Below are 19,104 nucleotides of genomic sequence, written 5' to 3'. Positions count from 1 at the left end.
AAAAATAACTGCCATGTAGAACAGCATTCTGTCTCTGTCTCTCACAAAAATTTTACAAGATGCCAGGAAGTCATCTGAGGCAACCCTTCTCTTTTATGGGAGCCCAGTCTGTATAGGACCGGGTCTGCAAAAAAGTCTTCCTCATTCACAGATGCAGAAGGAAACCACTGGAGCTGCACTTTAAACTCTGAAAATGACATTCAATACCCTGAATTACATGAAGAATCACATTATAGAAGAAGCCTGATGGATTTGTGTTTCTCCATCCATAAAGTACAGATATCATCCTTCTTACACAGGTGAGATGAAAAGAGAATGAGACACTATTTCAGAGACACTATTACATTTCAGAGACACTATTACATAGAAAAAAAAAACAGGAAGAAATATAGATTTTTGACTTCAAAGCAAGGTTTAATAGTGAGCATTAGGACACATCTAACAGGGAGAAAACAAAAACATTGAACAGCTACTCATTAAGTGCACACACTCTACATAACAGGTAAAGCAAGGATTCCAGGCAGGAAAAAAAAAGGTAAGCACATAATTCAGGACTTCAGTATAACACAGATGTTCTTCCACACCTGTAGAAACAGTGTGGTCTTATGTAGTCAGGAAGTATATTCCAAATTACTTACTTCAGCCTCCACGGAATTAAAACTTAAGGTATAGAAAGTAATCTGTATTTTCAAGTATGCCTCTATATACAAGTGGAAAAAGCTGAATATTTATCACTCTTTCCAAGTAGAATAACTTAACACATAGAAAGCACCTACAAGTATTTCAGATTATTGTGCTTCTGTATATTTCTTCCCCTTCACACTGAATCCAGGTTTTGACAAGAGCAAAACCCTTCATGAAAATATCAGCTAGATACTATTCCACTTCTTAGAACTTATGAATCAAACCTGATCAACATAAAAAAAATACTGGTTACTTTCCATGAGTCATTCCTAAACTATACTAAAAACTGAAGCCCTCACAACATTAAAGCACAAGAAATAGGGTAGCTAATTCAGTACAGCTGTTATTAGTTTTCATAATGCTCAATGCATGGAAAATGACTGGAAATTACTGCATTCTGTATACTGTTGGTTTTTTTTTTTTTTTTGTAAAAGACTCCAGTCATGTACTAACTTTATGCCAAATGCATTCCGACAAGACACCAGTCAACCACTATGGGACAGTACGTTCTTGGACATTATATACTATCCTCATAACTCCCTGCAAAGGTATGGAAACTTTCGATTTAACAACAGTATGCATTTCTTAATACACTGTTAAAATTCACTTTTTTTTCCAGTATCAATATTTCTGCTTGAAAAAATTAAAGCCACCCTCCATAGTAGCATCAGGAATGCTACTATAATATACTAGTGGGAGCCTTAAAAATAATCTGTTCTTCACAAGCCCGTCATCTATCTGGGAGGCAACTTCTTCAGAGCAGAGCATTCAATGCTTCTGATATAGAAACTATTCTCTACACTGGAACAACAAAGGCAGATATGGGAAACTGGTTCTGCCTTTTAGCGTAAATGCAGTCATCAGTGCATTAGACAAGGTGCAAATGCAAAAAGACATCACGTATCTTGAAGAGACTGCTCCTGGCAACAAACACGTGGAGAGGGGAGAAAAGACCTTTCAGATAAAGGTAAAGATAGTCGTCTTCTGCTCAAATTAGCAAAACAATCATTTTATTATAGGACCAAGTTTTCTGATAGGTATATAAAAAGAATTTTACTACCTACTTCCAGAGGCATTAGAAATTAAACAAGAAACACATGAATCAGTTTAACATTTATTGCATGACATTTGGTCAGAACTGCTTCATTTCTAATATCTTTTGTATATTTGAAAAATAGATGAGGTAATATTTTTCCTATTTTTCCTAATAAGAGACCTATGACCATGTAAGCCTCCAAGTGCAGGGCATGTTTCACTAGTTTCACAGTGTATTCTAACAGGGAGCTTCTAAATACAGTAAGTCCATCATCTTACTGTTCCAAAGTCCCCAACATTTGTAGACATAGTAGAATCACAACAGGACAAAGAATAAAAACCAGTCACAACTACACAAGAAAGCTGATTCCCTCTTACGATTTGTAGTGGGACACAACTATAATTTCCTGGAAAGCTAGTCACCAAATTATAAAGCAGGAAGGAAAATATATCCCAGATCTTTGAATAAATGCATTAGAAGATGAAATAACATTTATTAGTAAACCTGAGGAGAAAGATGCTATTAAAAAGGGACTAAAAAAATGCCAGCTCTAACTCTGTTTTTATGAAAGGAAAATGAAAATGCCTGCAGCTGACTAAGCAAGAGGGATGATCTGAAAAAATATATACATATATGGCCAAACTGAAAAGGAAAAAATGCTTGGAATGTTTTGCCCATGTATTACTAAACTTTATACTAAATTAGATTATTAAAAGAAAAAGCTAATGACATTACTGTATCATCCATTATCTTTGTGAAACACAAAAACAACATGGCTACTCTCTCTACAATTACCCTTCTAGAAGTAAAATTACTTTTATCACTAGAAGATTGTAGGAAAAAGGCAAAAAAGTTTCCAAAGAATTCATATAACTAAGTCAGCAAAAGATATAACAAAATATATTCCAGATCAATTTAAACTTTATGATGCAGGATGACCAAAATTGAAGTCAGTGAGAAGGAAAACAAAGTACAGAATATCATACCCTACAAAATAAAAAAATCTAAAAATAAATGAAACTGATTTGTGTATCCAAAGACTATGTAGGAAAGTGTGAACATGAAAGAAAAGTTTCACTAGTTTCCAATTTTAACTAGGAGCTAAATTAAAAAAGTAATTCAAGTAACATCCATAAACTAGGTCTACTTTAACCACAAACTTATTTTTGTCCTATGCATCACCTAGTCCCCTTTTGAGATGATGAACTAAGGAACAGTTCGCTCCAAAATTCACACATTTCTACTGAATAGATAAGAAACCAAAAAAAAGTTCAAGAAAACAAAACTAAAATTTTAAAAGTTAACAGAACTAAAATGCATTTTGTTTTAACTTAAGTAAAAATGTGTTTATTGAAAGGAAATGGAAGAAATCAGAAAGCTATTCATATACCATCTAAATCTGAATTAAATTTTAGATAAGCAACTGCATCTAAAAAACAAAGGTAATCATTCTTCCGTGTTTTTTGTAAATTGTATCTCCCCCACCACAAAAAAAAAAAGAAATCTTTCCTTACATACTAAGTTTTAAACATGCACTGAAACAGGAAGTATGCTTGGAAACAGGTTAAAAGAAACCAGAAAAGCTCTAGTTGCCCACCAATCTTACAAACAAGCCTGTTAAAATGCTTATCATTCACACATCACCCAAAGCAACCAATTGCTTTTGATTGTTACATTTTTTTTTTTTTAAATAGAATGTTACTAGAAAGAATGGCAGAAAATTGAAAGAAAAACAAATTGTTTCACCAGCAGTGAAACTAATGAATTTTGGTTTCCTATGGTTTATCTTTTGTTCAGTAATTCCTAACCTTTAACCCAGCTGCCCCAACTCCCCCAGGCTAAAAAAGAAGCTAAATTGCTGCATTAGGAGAAAGTTCACCAGCAGTAAGATTCAGTAAATTACTCTTATTATGATCTTCCATAAGTAAGCAATGAAATCTAATAAGCTCGAAGACAGTGCTAGTAGTCCCTCTTTAGGTCCCACCAGAAGAGATCTGACAGAAATTAACAGTTATGTAACAGGAAACAGCCCTCTGCCCACATAGATGGACTTGACTTCAAGGGCAATGTCTAATTTATGACCTCCTTTTGTGCCTGAAGACTCTCCCCAACTAGATGTTTGGACGAAGGGTTCACTATTGCCTTGGTTGCGTAAACTGCTGAGCACCTCTGGCCTCAATCCAACAATGCACTTAAGTATGTGCTTAACTGTTTGGCTGGACCAGAGCCAGTACATTCAGTAACTTATGAGACTGAGTTCTGCATCCAAAGTAATAAGCTGTTAAAGCCCAAGGACAACATTTACGAAGATGATTTGTCTGATAAATAAATGAAACGTCCTCTAACCATAAGAGATAACAACCCTAGCCATAGCAACATCAGTAGTGGCACTATAATACACCTTTTTATACTCTCTTTGGAGATGGCAACAAGGTTTATTGATTTGGGCTTTTTGTTTTGGTTTCAGTTATTTCTTTTTTTTTTTTTTCCCCCCTTTATTCCCTATCCCAACACAGACCCTTCTAAAGGGATGAGACAGCTTTGGGAAAGGCAACCTAGCATAAAACATTTACTACTACAGTATTTTATTCTTAATGACAGAACACATCTACATCTCTGGAGAAGCCAAGAATATTCCAAAGCTTTTTAAGTTTACTGCCATAATAAAGAAATACAAATACCAGGTTTTGGAATCTTAACCCTCCGATTAAAGTTTTATAGCTTGATTTGTGTACTGAATTGCTATTAGAGGACCATTCACAAGAACAGAACCTACAATTTACAGAAGATAAAAAAACAGCAGTTGTTGATACCACAGCAAAGTTTCATTGGTTATTTAGAAATGAGTGGCTGTAAACTAAGTATTTCACATTTTAAGTGTCATCTAAGCACTGCAACAGTCTTCAATGAGAATTCCAATGCTCCTTAGATTATATTTCCCATACAGAGATCTCCCACAAGAGATCACAGTTGGTTTTAGGAAGTAAAAACAGTTCATATTTGGTTTATGGAAGAAAAGTATTAAAACCAAAAAGCTGAGCAGAGCACAGGAAACTTAAGTCTTGCCTAAAAAAACAAAACAAATAAATAGAAGCAAGTAAATTAATCTCTGTCCCTTCTTAGTACTGTAGCCTAAAGTATCTAAGTTTTTGAGCACTTACATTTCTCACAAAAACTTTCAAGTTCTTCATAGGTGGGCATTCTAAGTAGCCCTTTAAAAATACTGGGCCCTTTAAAAATAGCCCTTTTAAAAATAAAAATTATTTAAACAATTTTCAAACAATGTCTGTGAAGAAAAGTATTTGTAGTTTCAGCCATGAGGAAGTTTTCTCACGTGTTTATAGGTTACAAAGAAAAAAAACGAACTATGAGCACGTTAATATAAGCTTACCTTGGATACCTCTTCTTTTCCACTGCTTTCCTTAATGAATACTTTTTCCAGTTCAGGGCTTATTCCTTCTACATTACACGGCACACGTGAAACAGTTGATTTTGGCACTGAAATGTTTGACAGTGGCATAGGGACTGATCTGGAAATAGAAGCCTAGAAGGTAGAGAGCCACATGATTTGAAGTTGGAAAATGGAATAAAACAGAAGTCTGAGATCAGCACTAAAGCAGGTAAAGTAAGAAACCATGTATTATTTGCCATGTAGATCATCTTTGTCAAATTTAACTAAAAAATGCCTGCATAAATCAAAAGCCACTAAAAACACCTCTACTTAACTCAATACAATTCTATAATAAAATCTTTCTACTACCTTACTTATCAGTAGGTAGGCAAGTATATGTACTTTTCAGACTTATAGACTGCAGAATACACAATAGGGGGATGTGGATGGTTTTAACTGCGATCTAAAAGGCATTTCGCAACATTCCTGAACCTTAACGACTCAACTGAAATATTCACTTAATGCACTTTGTTGGCTTTAGTAAATGAAAAATAAAGTATTCATTCTCAACCTCTAATTTCATTAGCTTCTAACATTTCAGAAATTTCAGAAGTCTTAAAAGAAAACAATTGGAGTTTAAGAATCAAGCACCTAAAAAAAAATGCAAGCAAGATTTCTGGAAAAGAAAAAACATGTTGAAATGGAGTTCTGTTACCAACAGAAGCCATTCTCAAGAAAGCATGTCTTGCACAGTCAACCCCAAAAGCTTTAGCTTAGCACCTACACTAACAGCCATCAATAGTGGTCACTTCCTAATGTATATTTTCCTCTCATCCACAGCAACATGTGATAAGACAAAACGTAAAACATACCTGTGGACATTTCCAAGAGATTACTGAGTTAATTGCCTTAGGGTGGTGGGACTCTCCCTCCCCCCTTTTTTTGGTTGAGTTCATGCAAAATGAACGTTAAAAAAAAAAGTGCCTGCAGGATAGCTTCTCACAGCAGTACCAGAACTGAAAACTTCACTAGTCTCATTAGAGAACACTTTATTGAGAAATCAGAAACGTGTGAGCGAGTTCCAAGTGCTAAAGAATGTTACTGCAAAGTACACGTCTTAAGTGGATTTCAGCCTATGAAAAACAGTTTTTAGCACAAATAGTGGCACTGATACCTGCAACATCATACCTTGGGATGGAAAGCAGAATACCTTCCTACACAAAATGCAGTGAATCCTTTGTTATAGAGGCATAAAAGTTTCACGAAGAACATTAATTCCTTATACATCTTCATCACAAGATCAGGTTTTAAACATGAGATTTTATCTAAACTGAATGAACATGAAAGGACTGACCAACACAAAAGATCAGCCATCAGAGCTTCTTTATGAAACACTACTTATTTAGAAAGGCTGGCAGAAAATACAATGACAGAGCAAACATTTAATGAGATCAAACAGTTGCTTGTTAGTAACATGGAGACCAAGTTAAAGATCCACTGTAGATGAAATTTAATCAGAACTCAAACGTCTGTACTGCCAAATGAGAAAAGATTAACTGCTTTTTACAAATGGCTTAAGGTTCACAAAGTTATTCACTGAACCTTGCCTGAGTTTTAAAATCCATTTGGTTTCAGTTTCACTGTCAGTTTGCGATATCTAGAGAACAGGCACTCTGTGGAGCATCCTCCATTGCACCCTGCTGAGAGTCTAGTTCAGGCTCACGTAATTTGCCCATGTAATTTGCCAAAGCTATTCTTCACAGTGTCAGCACCTTTCTAATAAGAGAGAGACAGAGAGAGAGAGAGAGAGATGCTCAGAGGACAGGTGACTTTTTTTTTTTCTCTAAAAAAGAACTTCACGATACACAAAAATGACCTGAAAACAAATGTTGGCCTGGCTAGCACGAAAATGATCAGCTATATTACAGTTTGCATAAATTCACAAATAATTTTGAAAAATTTTGAAAAACGGATAACAGAAAACAAAAGATGTTAGGCTAGGAGCCTGAGCTTTACCCATCAGAGAGGTTAAGAGATTATGATGTCCTATTCGTGATTCACATAGATGTGCTTCCTGATAATGTTTGCTCAGGTATATAAGACCTGAGATAGGGAACAGGAAACAAAAAAAAGTTGGTTGATATCATAGACTTACTGCTGGAAAGAGTCCTGTCATCACATTGCCCATTGATATAGAACATGAGAATGGTCATCAATCTGAACACAGGAGTTTTCATCCTAAAACCTCAGTCTTGGATCCTGTCTGAATTAAGTTTTTCCTGCAAGTCACAGTGTCTGGAACAGGAACAGGCTAACAATGATGACAATTTTTCCATTTAATATGATGGAAATTCAACATAAGCTGTAACACACTAATGTTGTTCCACCTCAAGTAAGCCAATGCTACCAAAGTATGTGAAGGCTCTCAAAGAAGACAATCCTGTATTGACAATGATTCTAAAGTACCATAACAACCAAAAGGTTGTTATAGACAACCTTTGTCCTAAACAAAACCATGAAGGTTTGCATCCTGTAGCATGAGATGATGACCAGTCCTCTAATTCCAGGGATGTGGTTAACTGTGGCAAGCACCACCTTGATTTCAGCTAAGTTTATATTTGAGGTGAATTATCTTTTTAGAAAGCAGACAACAATATTGTTTTACTCAACTTCACAGGGATACTCTGATCTGGCCTTTCTGGCCAGGAAATGACCAATAAGCAAAGTATCACAAAAACTCCTGAAATAGGACAAGAAAATGAGGTCTTCCCTCAAATATCTGATGATGCAACACTGCCTTTTACTGATGAATATATAATAGGGTGAATTACAAGCCTCTGTGTAACTAACTGATTAGTTTCGAGAAGCAGAATACTAGGTTCTGTAATTTCAATGCAAATACTGTCTAAGGGGTCCCATTCGAAGTTCGGCCTGCTGCTCAAAGACTTATAAATTGTTGGGCTTCCAATCCAGTCCACTTACTTTTAGTGCGTTTTGTTTATTTATAAAACAAGCTCAGATGAAGCTGTGTTGTAAAACCAATAAGAAAATACCCTCCAGAAGAACACAGACTTTTGAAAGTACACCACAAAAATTAGTCTTGGAAGCAAGTGCATATTCATGGAAAGACAGCCTTATCTGGCCATGCTCAGAATTTTTACAGCATCTTAATATATTTGCTTGCAAGCCCTCATTCTTTTATTATATTACGGCTATCAGATAAAATTCAGTGTAGATGCAATGGCAGCAGGGTGTTAAGCATTTCAATTTCAAGCACGTAAGAAGCCAAACAGGAGAAAGATGGGAAGAAACAGCAGACTATTCACCCAACACAGATAAGATAGGAGGCTGTTAATATAAGCAACTATCTGCTTACCTGAGTCTGACTGATTGCTATGTGGTTGCCATGGAGAGGTGACTGACGTTCTTTCTCTTTACTGTGACGACTACTCTGCTTACTGCGCTGAAGCTGCTGCCTCAGTTTGGCAATCTGCTGGAAAGAAGTTCAGGTGAAGTGATAATGAGGTATCAAATTAATATCTGCTCATTTCTTCCTTTATGAAGTGAATCACAGACATCTTAACTCCTCTTTAAAGAATTATAGAAGCACATTGGATTTTCTTCCCTCTAAGCGTAACCATTAAAGATTCTGCTTCTGGACACTTTCTGCAAAGCATCTGCACTATTTGCAGATCTGAACATGTCAACAGGCTTAGCTTATTACTAAACTTCCTCATTTACAAACAAGCACAGTAATAACTGATGCAAACAAAAGTTAGTCCTCCTGACAATTTGTAGCAATTTCTAGACTAATTGGCTTAAACCGGGGGACTGCAAAACCCATAGCTTAATTTATTTGACCTTAAGCCAAACCAAAATTTTCCAGTAATTCAACTGAAAAATAAAAGAGCCTCTACAAACAAAATCAATCAGTATGTATTGCTCCATCTTGGAGAACTTATTTAATACGTTTAACAGTATTTCCCCACAGGCTACATTACCACAGATTCCTTCAGGCAGACAGAATTGTCTTTTCTACTGTCTGCTGTAAAGATGGGTAATCAAATGATACATATTTTAAAGGTCATATGCAACTACAGTCATTATTCATTTGACATGTTCCTTAACAGAAACTAAAGAATTTCATTCATGAATTCCTCCATTTATTTAATCCTCCTGAATAGTTTCTACATGAAAGAGTATTTACCCTCTAATAAGCATTGCCTGAGAAGTTCATACTACATGCAAATTCATACAACAGGTAGCAATACTTCTTGAAAATTACCTTCCCCCCGCCTTTGTGCTCACATCTCACTATCTTCCATGATCAGCACATCAGCACGCTAGTATATAAGGCAAAGTATGCATGGCCCTATTTCATTTTTAACTCAGCTATAGATAAAAATTTTAAAAACCTGAAGTGCAAATAAGGAGATGTGAATTCACACAGAAATAGTTTCAAAGAACTTCATCACCTGGAAGTATCCTCTTTTTGATTGACAGACTACAAGCACATTCACTCTGTGGTCAACTCCAAGTAGTTAAATATATCGCTATTGCTCTTTCAAAGCAGCTTTGAACAGTGAAGTGTTGCTCTAACACACTGTGTCAGAGATGACAGTGCTTGGTGAAGCTTTCAATGGAGCCTTGCTCCAGGCTTTGCAATTTTCTTGGTGTTTCTAATATCACTCACAAAAGACAGATCCATCTCTAATGCTTCATATCAAGTCTTGCCACACCTCATTATCCACATTCAGAGAACTGCTACTCAGAAATGGTTGACTACTCTTAATCTTCAATGACAGACAAACAGTTTAGATTTCCAAAAGGGTCTGTGTCAAATACACGGAGAAAGAGCCTTAGCATGGCCAAGCTTCTAACACAGACAAGCTGGATTTAGAGAACAAGACTAATCTCTTGATGAAAGGTGCCACTTGGGCACCACGATAGAAGAAACTTCAAAGGAGTTTGAAGAGATACTTCACCTCTACAAAAAATATTTGTCCAGAACTTCCCCATTCTGGCTGTAAGAGCAATGGAAGTTAGGAAACTCAGCTCAGAAAGATGAAGCAGCAGGAAAGTAACCAGTTTGATATGGGAATGTGAAAATAAATCTATAATGATTTATATCTAGAATGCTGAAGTAGGGGAAGAACAGGGAAAAGATCTTCAGCTCCTTTAAAAAAAATGAAAGAAAAAAAATGAGGCCCAAAAATGAGGCCCAGACTAGAAGACAGCTGTGGACTGAAATGGATGGCTACAGGAATAACCAAAAAGCAAAGACACTAGGCAGGGAGAGTACCGTATATAAATCTTTCATTTCTGCTGCCTTTGCCTGGTCCTGTGGGCTTCCTCCTATTTAAAAAGTTAATTACCCTATTTTTTATTTAAATGAAATTTAGCTTTCTGAGCTTTCCTCAGGACCATGCTATAAAAAAGATCTATACAAATCCACATCAGAGTTCTGACTCAGATTTTTGATGCAAGCAGCTTGCAAATCTTTAAGAGAACATAGCCTCTTACTGCAATATCTGGACAGTGAGATAGGCTATATCAGGCCAACAAACCTCTAGACTGTCCAAAATCTTGATGCTGTGATGCCCCCCTGTCTGTCAGGGCCCTGAACATCCTTTTCTGTGGTGGAGCCAAGACCCACACACAGCAGTCGAAGTGGGGCCACACCACACTCAGTGGAGCTGGAGGGAGGATCACCTCTTCTGGCCAGCTGGCTGTGCTCAGGGCACCCCAAAATGAGGTTTGCCCTCCTGGCTGCCAGGGCACGCTGCTGGCTCTTGCTGCACCCGCTGCCACCAGCACCCCCAGGTCCCTTTCTCCTGAGCTGCTCCCAGCCACTCGTCGCCCAGCCTGGGCCTGGGATTGCTCCATCCCAGCTGCAGCACCCAGCATTTACCCTTGTAAATTCCATGCCATTGATGGCTGCCCAGTGCTCCGATCCATCTAAATCCATCTGCAAGGCCTCTCTTCCCTCCAGGGAAGTAAACGGCACCTCCCAGGTGATCGGTACCGGGTAGAACCTGCACTTGAAGATGCAGGTACTACACCGGTGTAAATACACCCTGACACTGAACTTCATTCAGGGCTGCTGACAGTGCTAGAGTGTACCAGAAGAACAAAAAAAAAATACCAAAAAACAAAAACCACTCAACTCTTCCTGTTTCTGAGAGCAGAGATGACCAATACGGTGTCATCGAAGCCCGGCTATGAGATACTGAGTGTTTGAAGGCCAGCAGGTTTTGAAAGCTTCATTCTGAAGTCAAGAGAGAAAGAAATAGCTATGGCTTGTATTGTGGTTTTCACAAAGCAACCTGATGCCAATACACACATTTTCCCAGCACCACTATGTGATCAGGAATTATAGTTATATCAAATGAACATATTAAGGATGTAGACCAGGTAAAACATGCCACAAGGAAATACAGGAGTGAGCACATTGTGGCAAGTTTTCACCTGTGTAAGCAAGCATGCCAAACAATACACAGAAGATACCTCTCACAACAACCTCAGCCTGATCAGGCAATAGCTTTGTTATACTTTTGAGTAGAGTTCTGCAAATTAAGTAACAAGTAACACTTTTTCTAGGGTTTACCTGGACATTTAACAAACATCCCTCTACAAGGCAGTAAAGGGTGCCTTGCTCATAGGCTGGAAGATGGAATCTTGCCCTCAAGCTGTACAGCAATAGAGAGATTGCAGTGAGAAATATTAGGCAGAAAGAGAATAAAGTGCTATGCTGGGGGAAAAATAAGAACAGCAATGAAACACTCCACCTTAACAGGGCAGACACAAAGAACTGAAAGGGTTTTGAACACCATTTTCCTTACGTTCCCAAGTAAGGAGCATGAAGGTGACCAACACACACACAACCTTAATAAAAGCACACACGTAAATAATCACTTAAACATCTAGCATGTATCCTTTAAAGCATCCAGTTGTTGAAAACATTAAAGCCTTAGCTTTGCACATGTGTATCCAAAAAACACAAACATGATTTTAGTGTACCAACTCAAATGCTCTCCCCTTCTACCAACTTGAGGGGGAAGGCACAAAATTCCTTTCATGCAGTACAGGTATTTTCCCACATAATAGGTCTTAAATCAAGATTTAGAGGATACAGCTGATTTTTTTTTTTTTCCCAAAGAGAAATCAAAATGGTGGTTTCACTGATGTGCAAAAAAAAAAAAAATTACTTCACAAAACACCAACAAAAAAAGACTTCACATAGAAAGTAATACCTGCAAATTGCAGTAATGATAGTTAGAAGATCTTTACAAGATCTGCCCCAGAAAAAAATAAACTGTTTTTTATCATTGTTCCCATTACAGAAAAAATATTACTGACAGGTGTGTGTACTTTTTGTGAACATTTACTTTCAAAGCTCTAAAGACCCGAGCTTCCTTTTATTCCTCGGGGAATAAAAGCAACTTGAACCCTACTTCCAATGTTCAGATACACTTACTTAAAAATTACACTACTTCACAAGATGCAAACATATAAGCTGTTAAGTTTCAAAAGGCATTTTTAAATTCACACTTTCCAAGTACTTTAGCGTGACTGTACTGGGGATGGAGAACAAACATATCTGTGCACTTTTCAGAAGAATTAAGAAATGTTTCAGCCTTTTTTCTCCAGTGGCCATTGCCTTCAATATTCTTGATGTATTGAAAAGACTTTTCCTTGACATCAAGTCATTTACACAACAGAATCAAAAAGAAGAAAAAGATCAGTGCACGGGTTATTGTCACGCAGCCAATTATAAGATGACTACACATGCTGAACTGAAGCAAGGATTATTCAGTAAAGTTAGGAAAAGTCTATTTTCTGCTTGCTGAGTATTTTTATAATGAGAAGTATATTTGCAATAAATACAAAGCTTGTCTACATCACTTGTAATATGCATGTAATCTAATATAGCTAATGGCACAAACCTGATAAATAAGCAAATTCTGTTGGCTCTTTACAGCATTGCAATAATCTGAGTATCCTGATAATTTTTCATTTGAAGAGACAAACAGACTGCAAATATGAAAGAACATGTCACATCTCACCACTCCTAACTGTTCATTAATATTTATCAGCTAGTAGATTGTACTTCTACAAATCAAGTACACAATACAGTAACTTCCCATTGCTGAACAAGCCACAAACTCATCATTAACAATAGAAAGCTTTAACTCATCCGTGAGCCGCTTGTTAAACAAGTTAACAAACAGGTCAAAGAGTAAAACAAGAATTAGAAATTCAACTTAAACCTTTGCATACAATCTTTCAATACATATATGAAAGCATATAAAAAAGTTCAAGCCTTCAGATCTTATTCTTTTATTCTGAAGTCTTTTTCGAGTATCCTATTAGACAAAAAATGAGGACCCTTCCGCCAGGAGTTTCCTGATGTCAGTGTAACAAATACAACATACAGAGGTATTTAAGGTAGGTGGAAATCAGATGTCTGAAATACTAAAGTCTTAATATACTGAAAACTATTTGCCCCAAACCCTGTTTGTTTGTTCTTTTTCCAGCTGAGGGTAAAATCCAGGGTAAGCTATAACTAGAATGGTCTTTTAAAATTCTGTTGAATTTGAATAATTATCTATTCAGGTTCAAAGAAGAAAAAATACCCGTGGTTCAAGCCTGTATTTTTTTTTTTTTAATCAGAGTTGTTGTATGTGACACAATCTTCACCTCTCACTCAAGAGTGATATCTATTAAAATAACTTTAAAGAAGCCTGGCATTAGCTTATGAGAAGTTATATTCCAGACTTGGTTAAAAAAAAAAAAAAAAGCAGTAGATCAGAATCAAAATCAATCAAAAAAGAGGCTTCTTGTTAGGAAGTGATAAGAAACGTGCACATTTTTAGGGTTTATAAATTTGAATGCTTTTAGAAGAGTTTCCTGTTGTGGTAACAAATACATTTGATTGAAATAGTTCTCAAACCAAGAAAAAAAACTTTTTTTAAAAAGATTGAAGGACATCCAATCTTCTTTTATGACAATCAATTAAAACCACACATACAAATATTTGGTTAGTTTACAGTATCAAAACAATGAAAAAAAATCACATGCTAGAAATTATTCCATTAGTTGTTGGAACAAGAAAACACGAATTTAAACTCCTGTGACAAACCAAGGAAACTGTAAATAGCTATTTGTTTATTTACTCAAATGCTTATGGAAAACAATCCTAAATATTGAGCAGGAGTACCGTTACCTAACGTTACTGGTAACAAATGCAGTTGTCCAGTAAAGGTGATACTTTTATTTCTATTATTTAAGCTCTTATTTACAGATACCTACAGCTTGGTCAACTTTTTGACTTCTTCCAATGCTGTATTCAGCTCTCCTATTAACATTCCCATCAGAAATTTCAGCACAAGTATTAAAGTTGTTTTAAGACTGATATTAAAGTGAAGGAGAGAAAAATCATTTTATCTATGCTAAGACACATTAGCATAGTTTTCAGATGTTTAATGCCTTGGAAGAATCACACAGAAGAAAAAGACAAACATTTGATTGGGAGTCCTTTATGTTGGGAATGCACCTATTTCACTGGAAAAGCCTTTATGTCTGGTCAAGTTTCAGCAAAATTTCAGTTTGCATTTGTTTATGAAAGATGTTTTGAAATGGCAACTACATTTGCTGTTATCAGCAGCTTTTTCTACTGAGCTTTAGACTTAAACAGAACCATCTCAGAATTTTTCCTTCCAGAAACCACAGATTGCTGAGACACAAAGAAACTGAATGCACAAATACTATTGGTATTGATCAAACTCTTACCATCCACCACACAGGCATTAAGTAGTTTGGTGGAGGAAGGGGACAGGTTTGCATGTCCAGGAGAGCAAACACCACACACACAGAATGGCTGGACAGAGAGGCTGGAACCAGGCCTTACAGGTGAGGGAAAGGAAAAATTCAGGGACAAAAATAGAAGCCAAACAGAACTGAGAAAAGAGCTCAAGTAAGGGAAGGTAAACTAGAGCTGGTTAGATAATATAAACAGAAAGACACTGGAATTATAAACCTGCGGAACTGGAAAAGGCAACAAAACAGCGTAGAAAAGCTGGAGAGAGAGAAAGGAAAACAGAGGAAGGGAAAGAGCTGCAAGCTGGAAGAGGTAAGACAGGTCTTAGGGTGAATAACCCTTACAAAGTTCGAATAGAAGTAATTCCCTTCTACACATCCCAATTTATTTATTTATTTTACCTTTTTTATTACCGTGTTCTATCTGTAAGGAACCATGAAACCCACCAGCCACATGTTTATCTTTCTCTTGAGCTCAGCTCATAAAGAGGATGGCAACCTAGCACAATGGATCACTGCTATCAAGTGGCAAAGACTCACTCACATACTGAAGGTTTCCCTATCACTGACAGTCACAGCCATGTGGTGAAGAAAAGCTGCTTGCTGCAAAACTTGATAGGAACCACCAGATGATGAAGGATGGTCTCTCAGTAAAAGCCAAGTGTTATCCCGGATATACAGATGTTATTCCTGCCTCTGGTACAATTCCTTTGTGCTGGTAGCTAATGTTTAAGCCAAAAACTTTTCAGATACAAAACTCATTCTGCACTAATTCCTGGGCACTTAACTTGTGATTCTGAGTATTTGCTTACAGCTGCAAATGAAGTCACACGGGCATTTGGAAAGCCCATGTAAAATAAATCAGTTAAAATGGGCTTCGTATTGGGTACTCGATAAAACAGAAACAGACAATCCTTACCTCTCTTCAGCTCAGGTCCCCGTCTTTAAAAATGAGGATATTGCTACTACCAGAATGAATGATTACTCCATATTCAAAGTTGATTTCAGTATTTGAGGAATCAAACTTATACCATTCCTTTTGATAGGAAGAATAACTATCAACAGCTATCTAAAAACTATCTACTGCCAATAACAATGCCTCCTTAGACAACCTATATGTTTCTCCTCATTTCTGAATGCTCTATTAGACAGGGAGCCAGGAGAGCGTACACAAAAAAAATGGAGAAGTAGTGCAAAGTCCCATCCTATGGGGGAGGAACCACCACAATAAGCTGCAAGATTTGTTTCTTAAAGATAAAGGTGTAGCTCTAGAAGAAGGGTATAGCCTTCCTGTGGGGACATGAGGCCAACTATGTGGCACTGACCAGAGCCAGAGTTGCATGAAGTTGGGACAGAATGTAGTTCACTGGTGCATAAGGCTGAAATAGTGCACATTCAGCTGAGAGATGGAAACCCTTTTCCTGTATCTAATTTCTCATTATGCAAATTGCTTCATTTCTGATGGGTTCTTTCTAGTTGCTATTGTAGTCTACAAGAAAAACATATGACTAAAGAGCATTTCAAGTAACCATACCATTACTGTATCAACACTTACCCTGTTTCATTTGCGAAACTGACATCCTCTCTATCTCCACCCTTAAACTCGACCAAAATTTCTGAACAAGATTATGGTAACATCCTGACAAATACTTTGTCTCTTTCAGCATTAAAGAACAGAAAGCTAGCTAAGGTAACTTTGAACAAACAATAACAGCAACAAACTGGTTCCTCAGCACTCTGGCCACTCCTCTGCTGACAACACTGTGTAGTAGGAGGGGAGGAAATCCAACAGGCATAAAAACAACCAGTCTTGAAACAACTCTTATGTTGGACATAAAACCTGTTTCAAAAGCAACAGAGGGGAGGGAAAGGGTGCAGTTTCCTGGACTCCAGATAGGGATTAAAAAAATATGTCCTGGGCATATCAAGACTTGAAAGGCTCCATGGTGCAAGAACTCACCTCTTTTAGTTGATCAGCACTTCCCCATGATGCCGAGCGCTGATGAGATCTCTTTTCTGCTCCTTCTTCAGCCCAACAGCTAGGTGTCTGGAGAGAAAAAAAATACATATTGTACTGAACTCCCCACATAAGAAAATTTTTGGCACAAATTACTGGTTTAATCTTTCTGCCATGTCAGTGTCCAGGCATCACACATAAAGAATAAATATCAGAACTTGATATACCACAGTAACAGTGTCTATAGTAATAAAAATACAAGCATGGATTTTAAGGCTTTGTAAACTTGCATTTACAAAGGATGAAGACAATGAACATTATTGAAGAAAATAGCTGCCTGATAATCACTAAAAAACATTACCTGACTAGTTCCATCTCTGCTTCAGCATCCATTTCTATTTTTCACCCAGTGCAGAGTTAAGAAAACCACAAGAATAAAGTATATAAACACAACCTTAGAAACCAAAAGCCAGTATTTACTTCTCTCACCTGTGTTCCTTAGTCACTGTGCCATATAATCAATTCCTTACTGCTAACTCTGACTCAGTACACCACTGATTATTTCTGACACTGACCTAAACATGCAGAAGACCACGCCTTTTCCAGCCTTGTCTGGAAGCCCAGAAGGTTGGTAACAATCCTTGGATGTCGGAGCTATAAAACTAAACCCTGACTGAGAAGGGTCTAGAAGCCAGATCTGCACCTCCCTCCTGGGTTCGTTCACCACAAGACTTATAAAATTGTGGGCATTCACCAGCACTTCAAAAGATGAGTCAACTGTCTGTCAGAGGACCAATGAGGACAGTTAAAATCCAGAGTGAGTTTGGGGTATGAACAACATAAAAGGGCTAAAAACACAGAAATCCATGAAAACAAAACGTTTTCAGCATTTCCTACTGGTACTAGCTGAGCCCTTAACAACGATACTGACTGCAAGAAATAAAACCATGCCACTAAGAACTATGAGAGGTGGTTTTCATGGCTACGGGATCAGGGCAACACCAGAGGATCATGGCAGACACTTTCCCAGGGGCGGTGGCAGCCCACCCCAGCAGTCAGACAGCATCAGGGATCCACCTCTCCACAGAGATTCATTCTCTTTAGTCTTCATCCCCTCCACACATGGAAGCCTGGGTCCTCCACAGCTTTTCTCTATTGCTTCCTCTCCAGGATGTAGAAATCTCTACAGCACTTGCACATGGAAGTGGCACTTGTCTGGTAAGTAAGGAGGCTTGGCATGGCCTTGGAGAACACCACAATAAGCAACGCCTGGAGCTGCTCGCTCTTGCTGCTCATGGAAGAGGGGTAGGAGCAGCTGCCTGGGGACTGGAGAGTTGAGCCCCACATGCCATTAAGCACTGAATTTTAGTCTCAGGCTGTACATAGGTTGTACCATTAGGCTGCTGTGGTATTATATGGCCTACAGCCCAGCACCAGCGCCAATGTTTAATGTGTTAAGTCACATGCATATGCCCACGTATCCCATTGCTCTTTTGTGACAGCCCTGCAGTTTCTGCATCTTCTTCTGTTATTTTTATGCCACCAAGAATACTTCCATCAAAGCTGTGTGGGCAACTAGAAAACAAAATGACAACCATTTTGAAAATCAGCTTTTACTGATCCTTTTCCTGCGTGTTCCCAAGAGAAAAAAATTGTTTTTATAAAAAGTTCGGGTTCTGTGTATTGATTATATGACTCTGTAGGTCCAGGGAAGAAGCCATAATGCAGTTATTAAAAAACAAAACAAAACCCAAGAGAAACAAGTTAAAGCAGCTATTTAAAACTACCATAAAAATACATGAGTCACTCAGCCAAGCAATCCACTACTCTTTTCCCTAAAATCAAAGCCTCAGTGCCACACACATGCTACCTATGCGTACATTTACTTGCTCTGCATTTTAATGAAGCTATGTTCTAAATAATTACTTGTTCTTGCAGATTAGGTGCTTACCACCTTCCTGAAATTTCTCAATAGAACAGATTTTTACTACCTTCTCATGTTCCTTAAAGTGTCACCAGTATTTAAGTGGCTTGCACTTTTCTAAAGCACTAAAGAAAATGGGGGTAAAATGATTCCCTTTTTAAAATCGTGAGCTTTCACAATTTATTTTCAGTTTAAATTACTCTTTTCTGGAAGTATTTTTACTATATTCTGAGTGCAGATGTAGACGTACTCTCATGCTATAAAAACAGACAAACTCCAATGCAAAAAGAATT

General features: G+C 37.4%; 1 protein-coding gene across 1 annotated transcript in view; it reads right to left on the bottom strand.

Annotated features, from left to right (window-relative positions):
- Window positions 1-19,104, bottom strand: part of GLCCI1 (glucocorticoid induced 1) — a 54,175-nt gene that overhangs the window by 9,596 nt on the left and 25,475 nt on the right. The window contains exons 3-5 of the mRNA XM_032180846.1: window positions 16,891-16,977; window positions 8,488-8,604; window positions 5,112-5,264 (exon numbers count right to left, since the gene is read on the bottom strand). Coding sequence (XP_032036737.1) covers window positions 5,112-5,264; window positions 8,488-8,604; window positions 16,891-16,977 — 357 coding nt within the window. The remainder of the gene's footprint in view (window positions 1-5,111; window positions 5,265-8,487; window positions 8,605-16,890; window positions 16,978-19,104) is intronic.

This window comes from Aythya fuligula, chromosome 2, assembly GCF_009819795.1.
Source record: "Aythya fuligula isolate bAytFul2 chromosome 2, bAytFul2.pri, whole genome shotgun sequence".
Taxonomy (NCBI): Eukaryota; Metazoa; Chordata; class Aves; order Anseriformes; family Anatidae; genus Aythya; species Aythya fuligula.
Note: the sequence above shows the minus strand (reverse complement) of the source record. Positions and strands in the feature narration are given on the sequence as shown.